Source organism: Balaenoptera musculus, chromosome 1, assembly GCF_009873245.2.
Source record: "Balaenoptera musculus isolate JJ_BM4_2016_0621 chromosome 1, mBalMus1.pri.v3, whole genome shotgun sequence".
Classification (NCBI taxonomy): domain Eukaryota; kingdom Metazoa; phylum Chordata; class Mammalia; order Artiodactyla; family Balaenopteridae; genus Balaenoptera; species Balaenoptera musculus.
This window is the reverse complement of record NC_045785.1, coordinates 73,446,206-73,459,871: the sequence shown is the minus strand read 5'-3', so window position 1 is coordinate 73,459,871 and position 13,666 is coordinate 73,446,206. Positions and strand designations below refer to the sequence as shown.

The window sequence follows — 13,666 nt, the reverse complement described above, 5'->3', positions numbered from 1 at the left end:
CCATGGTTTCCTTCAGTTCTTCGTACATGATTTCCTTTAGCTCTTTGAACAAATTTAAAATAGTTGATTTAAATAATTTATTGTCTAGTAAGTCAAATATCTGGGTTTCCTCAGGTATAGTTTCTATTAATTGAGAATTTTTTTTATGTATGGGTCATACTCTTCTTTTTTGAATGACTCATGATATTTTGTTGAAAATTGGACATTTTGTGTATTGTAATGTAGCAACTCTGACAATTAGATTCTCTCTCCTCTACAGGGTTTTTTGTTACCATTGATGTTTATTTGTTTAGTGACCTTTCTGAAATAATTTTGTAAAGTTTGTATTTTTTATTGTGTGTGACCTCTGAAGTTCCTGTTCTGTTAGGTCAGTGGTCAGTGTAATTGTTCAATCCATTAGTAATTGAATAGAGATTTCCTTAAACACTGGGAACCAAATATCTATATCTATACCTATATCCATATACACCCACATACATATGTATATGTGTGTGTGTATATATAGATATAGGTATAGATATATATTTATCCCCCAATCCTTGCAGATGGGGTGTGTGTGCGTGTGTGTGTGTTGGAGCATGCCCTCAACACTTAGCTAGGTAGTTTATAACTCTGCCTTAGCCTTCACTTCCTACTTGTCCAGAGCTTGATGGTTAGCTGGACGTAAGAGTTTAGAGCCATCTCAGGCCTCTCCTGAGCATGCACTTAGCCCTGGGCATTCATATGGCCTTCTAGAATCCCATAAATATGTGAGAGTTTTTCAAAGCCCTTATTCCCCAAAGATTGTCATTCCTGTCTTTTTCCCCAATCTTTGCAGTTAGTCTGTTGTTTTTCCCAACTGCTATTTGTTGCCCCAGGCAGCAGGGACTGCTACATTTGTCTTTAAATGTTTTCAACATTTGTCTCCGCCCACCCCCCCCCACCCCCCCAAGTAGCTGCCTCAGCACTGGGAGAGTTCGCAGTTAGACAAGATAAAAGAAAACCTTTGAGATTGTCCAGGGAACCACAGAACTGATTTAAACAAATAGACAAACAAACAAACAAACAAAACAACCACAAGAATAGGTCTGTTCTGCTGCCTCTAGAACCAGTACCTGTACTGGGAACACGGGTTACTGCTCAAGGCCACTGCTGAGCTGGGGGTTGGGGATGGTACCAGAGTAAGTTAAAATGCTAGGAATCTGTTTTACACAGATTCAGCTGTTTTTTTTTTTGTTTATTACATGTTCCTTGGTTAGTATCCATGGTTCTAAAAAAGTTGCTTCTGACAGTATTTTTATGCTGTGTTTTTTTTGTGTGTGTGTGATGGGACCACTTTCCTCTTGAGTATTACCTATAACTTTGTTAAAATCCTGACTCCATAACAAATTATTCTTTTAATCTTTTCTTTAAATTTAGGATTTCTTTGATAAGAAATGGTGACAAACTTCCATCTCAGGATCATTTGATTGTTCAAGAATACATTGAAAAACCTTTCCTAATGGAAGGTTACAAGTTTGATTTACGAATTTATATTCTGGTAACATCGTGTGATCCACTAAAAATATTTCTCTACCATGATGGACTTGTGCGAATGGGAACAGAGAAGTACATTCCACCTAATGAGACCAATTTGGTAAGTGATACCAGACACTATGATTTTATTAATTTATTCAACATCTATTTTTTAAAACACCCATTGTGTATAAATGTTAAATGAACAAAGTTCCTCCTCTCAGGCTTTTATAGTCTAGAAGAATTATATACGTAAATAAGACTGCCTCTAATTTAAGACAGCTTTGTGGAAATTAGAAAAAAAAGTGCCTGCTGCTCCAGGTAGGCTAATTAGGAAAACACACCCCATCTGGGTGCTGTGAGCATGAGGATGGATTTCGAAGTATATATATGTGTGTAGTGGTCCTGGATAGAAATGTTTGATACAGAAATACAAATTAAAATAATATGCCATTGAGAAATACAGATAAAGTGTTAAAGAATTGAGTGTAGGAATAGGTTTTGTTCAGCTTCTCATGGGAGAGGTGGTATTTGAGCAGGCTTTGTATGAAAGGTATGGTTTAAACATGTAGAATGTGGGAGAAAGTACATGAAACAGAGAAAGCAAAAGTTATCAGAGAGTAGAGTTATTATTTTTTGTTGGAACAAAAGAGAAGATTTTAAATTTATGTTGATCAATTGTGAAGTAGAGGCATAAATTGGCAGTTTCATAGTACGTTTTTAATTCTATTAAGTGGAGATTTTTGTTAGTATTTTTCCATTAAGATTATCTTTGTGTAGCCACAACATATTGATGAAAGTCATAACTGTGTAGTTTATGAAGGTCAAACTGTAATTTATTATCATAATTTATCATGAAAGTCATAAATGTAATTTATAGTTTATGAGAGACAAACTGTAGTTTATTATCCATACTTAAAAATTTAGTTAACCTCTACCTCTATTTTTGGATCTACTAATTACAGTAAAAATTACACCTAATTAAGGATTGTTTCCCATTTTTGTCAAAGGCCTGGTTATTGTTCTTCTATAATATTATGCACATAAATGACTACATTGAGTGGTCATTTTCCAAAATTAAATGACTAATCATAAATGTTGCTACGTTCAATTAACTAAGAAATGTTGTAAACCTGGCTAAGGAAGAATAAGGGAACTGTCAAAGTTTTTACAGGAAAGGAAGATAAAAGAAAGAATCATCTCTTCAAAGGTCATAAGGTGTGAATACATCCAATCTTCAAGAAATGTTTGAACTCTACTGCATTCTAGACATTGTGCTGGTTTTGGAAAAACGGTGACCAAGACAGATACAGTACTTGATCTCACAAAAGCAACAATCTAGTGGGGAGGCAGAAAATAAATAAGCAATTATAATACCCAGTGGTAAGTGTAATGGTTTAAGAAACTGAGAATGCTATGGCAGTGCATAGCAGGAACATCTAACTAACTCATTTGGAGATACAGTTAGAGAGGGAGTTTGTAAAGTGAAATCTGAAGAGTGAGGGTTTAGCTAAGTTAGAGGTGGGGTGGGATGGGTTAAGACTCCAAGTAGAAGAATGGTCCAGAGGTAGGAGGGAGAGTGATACGTCTGGAGAGAGCACACACATTCAATATGGCTAAAGTACAGACTAAGAAAGGATGGGTGTTCTGACATCAGGATGGAGAGTCCCAGAGGCCAGATCTTGGTAGATCATGGCTAGGATTTTGGAACTTAACCTAAGAAGAAGGGAAGCATTGAAAGATTTTAAACAAGGGAAAGAAGGAATGAGATTTTTGTCTTAAAAAGGTCACCTGGTCTATAGTGTGGGGAATGTGAGATGGGGCTGTAGATGGATGGGAGAGACTAGAGTAAGGGAGACAAGAAGCTGTATTCTAGTCTAACCACATGTGAGAGACAAGATGACTTAATTTGAAGTGATAGTAGGACAGGACTATGAATAAGAGCACAGATTTCAGATATATTTACGATACCATGGGTAACACTGATATACCGACAGGTTGATTTGTAGAATAAGGGAAAGAGAGAGAGAAATTAAGGATAAAACTCAAAAGAGTTTTGGCACAGCAGTTGGGTGGATGGTGACATTCTCTGTGATAGGGAGTATAGGAGCTTTTAAAGTTTTGCAGAAAGCTGATGTGTTTGATTTGAGATGCCTGTGTGACTTCCAAATGGATCTATACTATTGGCATTTGGATATACAGTATAGGTCTGAAGCTTAGATGAGAGAACTGATCTACAGGCGTAATTTGGGGCTTGTCAGTTTATAGATTATAATTAAAATAGTTGGAGTGGGTAAGACTGGATTATATATATGTAAGGCAGATAGTCATGTTTTAAGAGGAAAGAGTAAGGGAAGAGATAGGAAAGGGTAAGACTTGAAAGCTCATTTAGGTGATAAAGTGATTTATTCTAATTTCTTAAGTTGGATGTATGTGATTTGCTTAAGTACACTGGGTTAGGAAATCATATTGAAAGATTGGGAGTCAGGAAACGTGGCCTCTAGGTTTCACTTTGCCAAGTGCTCTTGAGTCACATAATCTCCTGGCTTTGGTTTTCACATGTATGAAAAATGATGTTCTCCTGTATAAACATCAGTGTTCCTCATATATCTCTAAAATTTTATGATTGAATTCCTACATGAAGATATGAAAAATTTTAAAAGTGAAGTGCAAAACTTTATCTAAAGTGAGATCACTCTTATGTAAAAGATAAGTTTAAGAAAAAAGGTGGAAAAAATAAACCAAAATGCTCCCATTGGTTGTTTTTGGACAGCAGACTGCTTCATATTTTTTTCCTTCGTATTTCCAATTTTTAAAATAGGTGCATTTTGTCATGAGCTGTATATTGATAAGCTACATGTAAGGAAATCATAAGAGAGAATTTCAGAAATTGAAATATAATAAACATAAATTTTTTTGCCACCCCGTGTAGCAGTCAGTCAATCCTTGAAAGGTTCTGTATGTTCCAATTCATTATTTGGAGCCTATACACTATAAAATAGGGTGGAGAATAGTTATATACTTTTCATGCGTTGCAGGTTGCTATTTGATTCAGAGCTGCCATCACTTCTCCTTATGGCAAATGTCCAACTGACAATGAACTGTTTAGAAGGGGATTTTTGTCAAGGTAGATGTGAAATTGTGGAATTTCCAATGCTACATATAAAGATAATGTTTTAAGAAAAATGCAAAGTTCCATTTCTTATTCACTTTTCCACTAGGATATCTAGAGTTTTTATTACTGCTGTTAGTATTTATTTTAAGAAATTCCTGCCAAATGGAGAGCTCCTCAAAAAATTATTTTCCAAACAAAAATAATTTCTATTTTGGAAACTAAGGAATGTTATAGTTTGATTAGTTTCCTTTTTTCTTTAAATCAAGCACGTAAAATTAGACAAGTATAAGGTTATGCTCTTTCTTTTAAATATCACTTAGTTTAAAGTGATAATTTTCATGAAGGTAGGGACTATGTCTGCCTTGTTAATCTTTGTGTCCACAGTGCACAGCACACATTCCTGCCAGTGGTGGGTGCTCCTTAAATATTGTTCAATGAACAAAAAAAATTCTTAATTACTGGTGGGCATATGGATTAATAAACAACATGTAGCTCATATGATCAGTTCTGCATATTTGCTTCAAAGATTTCAATACTGTAGACTTAAGTAACTGCAGTGAAAATAAAATATGATATCAATATCATTGGTTATTAACAAATCAGAATAGTAATGATGTACCCAAAGTATGTATTCATTGTGATGCAACATTGCTATCTAAAGTGGTTTATGGGAGTAGGATCATGAGGGTGGGATTTACAGACCTCATGAATGTTTATGATAGATTGATAAGGAGCTATTAATGTATATTAATTGACAATTATGAGAAATTTTAAATTTTGTATTCTTTTTCAAGTTTATTTGAGGATAACGTTGTCAACAAACATAAGAATATAAAGAGACTAAGACCTAAGAACTCCAGTATGGAGCGCTATAAATTTGCTGTTAATCATTTAGACATTTGTACAGCATCGTGTGGTGCTTCTGTCTGCTGACTGTGAGTGCACTCTGTCTTGTTAACAAGTTACAGTGATCTTCCAGTCAGGATGGGAGGGCAGAGGTTGAGGTTGGTATCCTGCCTCTAGGTTTCTGCTACTTACTTGAGCTTTCACTTTTAAATCTTTGTTTGAGAAGATATAGAATACTCTCTCTCAGAAAATTCCTTTCCCAAAACAAGTTAGGATGAAAATTTTAGAAAAACATTAAAAACAAACCAACTAAGAAAAACAAACTTCAAAGTTACAGCATTTTTCTTGCTTAGCAATATGTAGTTTCACATTTTCATTTAATTACTCTATATATCCTTATTATTTTCATACTTTCTATGGTAGATATATTTTCAGTAATATACAAAGTAACTTTGTAGGTAACTACTTTCACAACCTTTTTTAGAAAAATGTGCCATTGCATTTTGAAAATTATCTTTATAATCATTAAATTATGAATATGTATATTTTAAACTTTAAGATTGTCTTTCTTCTTTGGATGCTTTCTTTTCTGTGAAACTTCATGGTTCTAGAGTCTCATAGGTGATAACAACTTTGGTTCTGACTTGTTACAGACCCAGTTATTCATGCATCTGACAAACTACTCTGTGAACAAGCACAATGAACATTTTGAAAGGGATGAAACTGAAAACAAAGGCAGCAAACGTTCCATCAAATGGTTTACAGAATTCCTACAAGCAAATCAACATGATGTTGCTAAGTTTTGGAGTGATATTTCAGTAAGATTATACCATTTTACAATTTTAACTGTCTTTCCTCATATTAATTGAAAGGATCATCAACCATTTTAAATAAAGAACGGATTACATTAGATTGGGCAGATAAAGTGTGCTTTTATGAAGAAAGTGAAATTTGTCATGGACCTTAATAGATAAGTAGTACTTTTACTGCTAGGCTCAGAAAGAGGGAATGCTAAGCGGAGGCAAAAGCGTGAGTAAAGGCATGGAGGTATGAAAATAGTTCAAAGTGGCCCAGGTTGGCACATATCGTATTTGTGGGAGATTCATGAGGACTTAATGGCTGGAAAGATATGTGGAGCCAAGTTTTAGGTCTGAAAATCAAGGCTTCACTTGGTAGGCAGTAAGGATTCATTCAGTTTTTAAGGGAGGAGAGTAATAAGGCCAAAGACCATGCATTTGAAAGATAAATCTGACAATGGGTATAGGATGGGTTAGAGTGAAGACCAGAAGTAGGTAGAGGAGGACATTTGGGAGTAGCTTCAGGGAAAAGAATGGCTTGAATTGAACCACAATAAAAGAGGTGACAATGAAGTAGACCTTGAGATTAACTGAATGTTCAGAATGGGGAGGGGGGAAGAAGTATTCATATTCTTCTGCAGTTTTGAGGAATAATTATAAGGAGAATGGGTGTGGCATTATTTGAAATAGAATAGGAAGGAATTTATTTTGAGATGTAGAGCTTAGTTTTGCAGATGAGAGAAAAGAGTTCTATTCACTTATTTGCTAGTTCATTTATTCATTTATTCAGTAAACATTTATTGAACCCATAATATAAGCCTGTCCCTGGCTGATAATTTGAGGATTTATAAGATACAGCTCCAAGCCTCAAAAAACTCAAGAGTTTGGTAGGGAACACTTGCACATAAATTGTTAATGAAATGCAATGTAGCAAGTACAAAAACAGAGGCATACATTGGATTCTGTGGGGTTGTAGAGGAAGACCACATATAGTAGCTTTGAGTGGATGGGCATAGCAGGACTTCCTGGAGGCATTGACACCTGAACTCAGTTTTTTAAAAGTCCATGAGGCTATGATGAATTCTACTTTCGATATGTTAAACTTGAAATGCTCTCTCAGGTAGAAAAGCTGAGCAGGCAGTTAAAAGTGTATGTATGAGGTGTAATGGATAATTAAAGCCATGGCAGTAGATGAAATTCCAAATGGTAAGGGTAAAGAGAGAAAAGGAAACACATATGAGAAGATGACCTTGGTGAAACAGACCCTTTTATTAATCCTAGCAGAAATATTAAAATGGTATTCATAGTTAAGAAGAATATGTTGAAAATACTTAACATGATTAGGGCTATACAATTTGACTTCTGGGACAAATAATGTATATTTAAACAAAAATATCATGGAAAATGGACGTGAAAGTTCATTGTTGGTTGAACTTGGTTCTCTTGAGTAAATCAGAGAAAAACTCAGCATCATTATATTTATTCCCTTTCTTAGTGTTTTGTTGGTTTAAATCTTTTTTAAAATCTTATTTTCTGTGTCACAGAATGTAAACCCGAAGATCTTTAGGTATCAGACAAATAAAAAGGAGTTAAGTAGTTTGTATAGAAGAAAATAGGGCAGGCTGAGAATGGTGGTAATTTGAGGAGCATAAGAGGTCTAAAGGGGATAGATTACCACTCAACACCAGCCTGTTGATGCCATGTGGTATTTTGGGCCCAGTGTGCCTTATTCTCTAATTTGTCAATAGATGCCCTAAGTCTCCTGATTTATAAATGTTAGCAACAAATTCAAAATTTTTAAAAATTTAGGGGTTCCATCAAATTTTAAAGTTTGTCATTTGGATTTGGTCAGATTCTCACGAACTTGTTAACTTTCTATTATATCTTCCTGAGAGACTAAATATTGATACATCCAAACAAGAAATTTGATTCCAACAATGCCATTTATTTATCTATTTACTTTATCAAGGCCAGTTTTTTGGAAATTCCAAAAAATATTCTAATAATGATAGTTTACTATCATGTGGGTCAGAAACATCAAAGTGGTAAAATTTTCAATTTTGATACAATAGCTCAATGATGGAAGATCTACTTGGTGATACCTGGATGATTTAATGAATGGGTCGTTTGGTGACTAGCTCAGTGAGACCAAGAAAGTTTTAGATGCCCTCTGGTGTTCTTTTTCTTTACCAGATTCTTCACTTCTTATGAGTTTGATTGTTCAGGGAAGTCTTTGTGAAAAGGTGGAACCTGTTGCGTTGCCTTGGTGAGGAATGTACGGAGAGAATCAGTCAGAGAGAAAAATGGATATCATTAGCTTTACAGACATTAGTTTTAAGTGGTACTTTCCCCACATAATTGAATTAGGACAAGGTATACAACTAAGACTAATACTAATAAGAGTATGGAAATTAACTCCTCAGTTAGAGCTTAAAATATAATTTTCAGATATGACCTGAACATAGCAATTGCGGGCCTATTAAGCTCTGATACATTGCATGATCTTTTCTATAAATGGGTAAATTTTGCATCATTCTTGCCTACATTAGTTAAAATGTATATTAATAATCTATAAGTAACCAATTAATAAATAATTAATAACATTAACTTTTCCAAGTACCTTCTTACAATTATCTTGTCAAACTATTTGCACTTATGTAATTCTTTTAAAATTTGCCTTCCTTGTTAAGAATTGCATGTACTTACAGATGTCTGTTGAAGGTGAATCAATGGGATAGTATAAAAAGAGAATAAGAGGAGATGAAGAAGGCAATTGTGCAATAAATTTTTATCTTAATAGTTTACAAATTTCATGACTTTAACTTAGAACTTTTTTTGGTGACTACTTTATTGATGGTAATTTCTCTGAAAAGTAGCTGTCTGCATATGAAAACTAACATTCAGCAATACCTTCTATGAAGAACAGATACATGTGCTTTTGTGCTGGTCAAGAATAAATAAATCAATAGAAAAGCAGGCCATGGAGGTTAAAAATGACTATAATCACTCATAAAATCATCCTTAATGAATGCTTTTTATATACTTTAGGTACAAATCTACAAAATCATCTTTCAAAGCAATGTTGGAAATTCTCAAAAGCATTAGTGGAATTTGATTTGATTAGTGGAATTTGTGTTTGGTTGTATCATTCCTGATTTCCCATATACCTGCAATCTTGCCTCTGCATTCCTAAAAGTGTGCTGTTTTTTATGTAGAGAAAACACAGATTTGTAATTCAGAGTCTAAATATTCATTCCCCCTCACCCTGTCCCCCCATCCCCCCACCTATCTTGTTTCACATAGACACTTACTAGTCAAGGTTTTAAGTTTTTTTTCCTACCCAGGTGATTTCAGTAATATCTTAAGATTTATATAACGTGGACTTTTTTTTTTTATCCTCATATACTGTGGTGCTACCATGCCTTTGTTATTTTGAATAGAATTTTCTAAGAACAGACTCTTGTGGCATCTCTGATATCCCCAAATACGTTCTGGGTTGGGATTCTTGGTAACAGTGAGGTTAACTTCATCTTCCATTTCTTTCTTTCATATAATAAATACTGCTCCCACCAGGCAACTGAATGTTTGTGTCTGACCAGATATATGAGGTGGAATTCCAGAAGAATAATAGAATAAATATAACAATAGTAGTTAAGTTGCTAACCCCTCTTGATGGTTTACTCTGTTCTAGGCACTATGCTAAGAGTTTTACATGGAGTCTCATTTTGTCCTTCCATCAGTCTTTTGCAGCAGGTATTTTTGCTATTGCCAGTTTACATTTTAGAAAAATGAGACTCACAAAGTTTAAGCAACATGACTGAGGGTGCACATCTAACAAGTAGCAAAGCCTGGGATAAAGCCAGAAAGTCTACTTTGGAGCCATTTTCTAAACTGCCATGCTATATTGCCTATACCTGTAGAATGGGAGTTAAAAAGACAGTATATTCTAAGCAAAAACCAGCGAGACAGCTTTTCCACAATCCATAGCTTGTTCTCAAACTTCGGTAAGCCAACTTTTTCTTTTATTAGCATTAGTAACTCACCCTAGTAGTATTATGTGTTCTCACAGAAAATGTTGACAACTAGTTTGTTAATTGGCAGTACTCTGATTTCAGATAAACCTTATGAACAACAGAATCATCACTGCACAGAGAAACCCAACTCTCCTAGATTCTGTCCTCTTGGTCTTTCAGGCTTTGTCTAAGTGGAGGTTCTATAATGTTGTTTGTGAAATAGTTTACTCTCCTTGGAATTGTCTTCCCTCCCATCCCCTCGCCTTCTGTATGGTTTCTGAGAAGGCAAGCATGTGATCCTACCTTACTTATTTAACAAATACAAGCCGCATTCATAAAATTTTATTTGTTCACAGATGATCTTGAGCATTTACTAAATGCCAGGCACTATTGTTAAGCACTGGGAATGGGGTTGTAAATAATACAGACAAGGACTCTGTTTTAACAAAAAAAAAGGAAAAGGTCAGCTGGTCCTATGCTGTGTAGTGACACAGTAATGAATGATGTATGGGTGCCTACTTTTGATGTATGGGTGCCTTCCCTACTTCAGGGGTCAGGGAAGGACTCTCTGAGTATCAAGGGGCCAGACATGGGAATATTGGGGGAAGTGTGTTCCAGGAAGAGGGATCACCTAGTGTGAGAGTCCTAGAGAAGGGGAGCATGGCTGGAGCACAGTGGGCAGGGGGAGAGTTGGGTGACATGAAGTCAGAGCAGTGGCAGGGGTTAGATGCCACAGAGCTTTGTGAACCTGGCCAGGATGCTAGTTTGTAAGTCCAGGCCTGATTTCCATGTATGTAAATGAGATACAAAGAAATAAGGCTTTTCATCTTCTTTTTAAAAATCACAATCTTTACAGGAATTGGTGGTAAAGACTCTGATTGTAGCAGAACCTCATGTCCTGCATGCATATCGAATGTGCAGACCTGGTCAACCTCCAGGAAGTGAAAGTGTCTGCTTCGAAGTCCTGGGATTTGATATTTTGTTGGATAGAAAACTAAAGCCATGGCTTCTGGAGGTAAGGCGTTTCTTTAAGAAGAAAGAGAAGTGATCCCTATTCTTTTTTTTTTTTGAGTTTTATTTTATTTTTTTATACTGCAGGTTCTTATTAGTCATCAGTTTTATACACATCAGTGTATACATGTCAATCCCAATCTCCCAATTCATCACACCCCCACCCCCACCCCCCCGTGGCTTTCCCCCCTTGGTGTCCATATGTTTGTTCTCTACATCTGTGTCTCTATTTCTGCCCTGCAAACCGGTTCATCTGTACCATTTTTCTAGGTTCCACATATATGCGTTAATATACGATATTTGTTTTTCTCTTTCTGACTTACTTCACTCTGTATGACAGTCTCTAGATCCATCCACGTCTCAACAAATGACCCAATTTTGTTCCTTTTTATGGCTGAGTAATATTCCATTGTATATATGTACCACATCTTTTTTATCCATTCGTCTGTCGATGGGCATTTAGGCTGCTTCCATGACCTGGCTATTGTAAATAGTGCTGCAGTGAACATTGGGGTGCATGTGTCTTTTTGAATTATGGTTTTCTCTGGGTATATGCCCAGTAGTGGAATTGCTGGATCATATGGTAATTCTATTTTTAGTTTTTTAAGGAACCTCCATACTGTTCTCCATAGTGGCCGTATCAATTTACATTCCCACCAACATTGCAAGAGAGTTCCCTTTTCTCCACATCCTCTCCAGCATTTGTTGTTTGTAGATTTTCTGATGATGCCCATTCTAAATGGTGTGAGGTGATACCTCACTGTAGTTTTGCAATTACATTTCTCTAATAATTAGTGAGTTGAGCAGCTTTTCATGTGGCTCTTGGCCGTCTGTATGTGTTCTTTGGAAAGATCTCTGTTTAGGTCTTCTGCCCATTTTTTGTTTGGGTTGTTTGTTTTCTTTTTTTTTTTTTTTTTTTTTTAAATTTTTATTTATTTATCTATTTTTGGCTGTGTTGGGTCTTCGTTTCTGTGCGAGGGCTTTCTCCAGTTGCGGCGAGCGGGGGCCACTCTTCATCGCTGTGCACGGGCCTTTCACTGTCGCAGCCTCTCTTGTTGGGGAGCACAGGCTCCAGACGCACAGGCTCAGTAGTTGTGGCTCACGGGCCTAGTTGCTCCGCGGCATGTGGGATCTTCCCAGACCAGGGCTCGAACCCGTGTCCCCTGCATTGGCAGGCAGATTCTCAACCACTGCGCCACCAGGGAAGCCCCGTTTGTTTTCTTAATATTGAGCTGCATGAGCTGTTTATATATTGAGGAGATTAATCCTTTGTCCGTTGATTTGTTTGCAACTATTTTCTCCCATTCTGAAGGTTGTCTTTTTGTCTTGTTTATGGTTTCCTTTGCTGTACAAAAGCTTTTAAGTTCCATGTCCCATTTGGTTATTTTTGGTTTTATTTCCATTTCTTTAGGAGGTGGGTCAAAAAAGATCTTGCTTTGATTTATGTCATAGAGTGTTCTGCCTATGTTTTCCTCTAAGAGTTTTATAGTGTTCGGTCTTACATTTAGGTCTTTAATCCATTTTGAGTTTATTTTTGTGTATGGTGTTAGAGAGTGTTCTAATTTCATTCTTTTGAATATAGCTGTCCAGTTTTCCCAGCACCACTTATTGAAGAGACTGTCTTTTCTCCACTGTATATCCTTGCCTCCTTTGTCATAGATTAGTTGACCATAGGTGTGTGGGTTTACCTCTGGGCTTTCTGTCTTGTTCCATTGATCTGTGTTTCTGTTTTTGTGCCAATACCATACTGTCTTGATTACTATAGCTTTGTAGTATAGTCTGAAGTCAGGGAGTCTGATTCCTCCAGCTCCGTTTTCTTCCCTCAAGAATGCTTTGGCAATTCGGGGTCTTTTGTGTCTCCATACAAATATTAAGATTTTTTGTTCTAGTTCTGTAAAAAATGCCATTGGTAATTTGATAGGGATTGCATTGAATCTGTAGATTGCTTTGGGTAGTATAGTCATTTTCACAATATTGATTCTTCCAATCCAAGAGCATGGTATATCTCTCCATCTGTTGGTATTACCTTTAATTTCTTTCATCAGTGTCTTATAGTTTTCTGCATACAGGTCTTTTGTCTCCCTAGGTAGGTTTATTCCTAGGTATTTTATTCTTTTTGTTGCAATGGTAAATGGGAGTGTTTCCTTAATTTCTCTTTCAGATTTTTCACCATTAGTGTATAGGAATGCAAGAGATTTCTGTGCATTAATTTTGTATCCTGCTACTTTACCAAATTCATTGATTAGCTCTAGTAGTTTTCTGGTGGCATCTTTAGGATTCTCTATATATACTATCATGTCTTCTGCAAACAGTGACAGTTTTACTTCTTCTTTTCCAATTTGTATTCCTTTTCTTTCTTTTTCTTCTCTGATTGCCGTAGCTAGGACTTC

General features: G+C 35.9%; 1 protein-coding gene across 6 annotated transcripts in view; it reads left to right on the top strand.

The window, feature by feature from the left end:
- Window positions 1–13,666, top strand: part of TTLL7 (tubulin tyrosine ligase like 7) — a 156,173-nt gene that overhangs the window by 67,396 nt on the left and 75,111 nt on the right. For all 6 annotated transcript variants that reach the window (XR_005022097.1, XM_036870837.1, XM_036870836.1 and 3 more), the window contains exons 7-9: window positions 1,399–1,615; window positions 6,109–6,273; window positions 11,122–11,280. Coding sequence is in view for 5 of the 6 variants with exons in the window: in XM_036870837.1 (XP_036726732.1) it covers window positions 1,399–1,615; window positions 6,109–6,273; window positions 11,122–11,280 (541 nt within the window). In the remaining variant the exon portion in view is untranslated. The remainder of the gene's footprint in view (window positions 1–1,398; window positions 1,616–6,108; window positions 6,274–11,121; window positions 11,281–13,666) is intronic.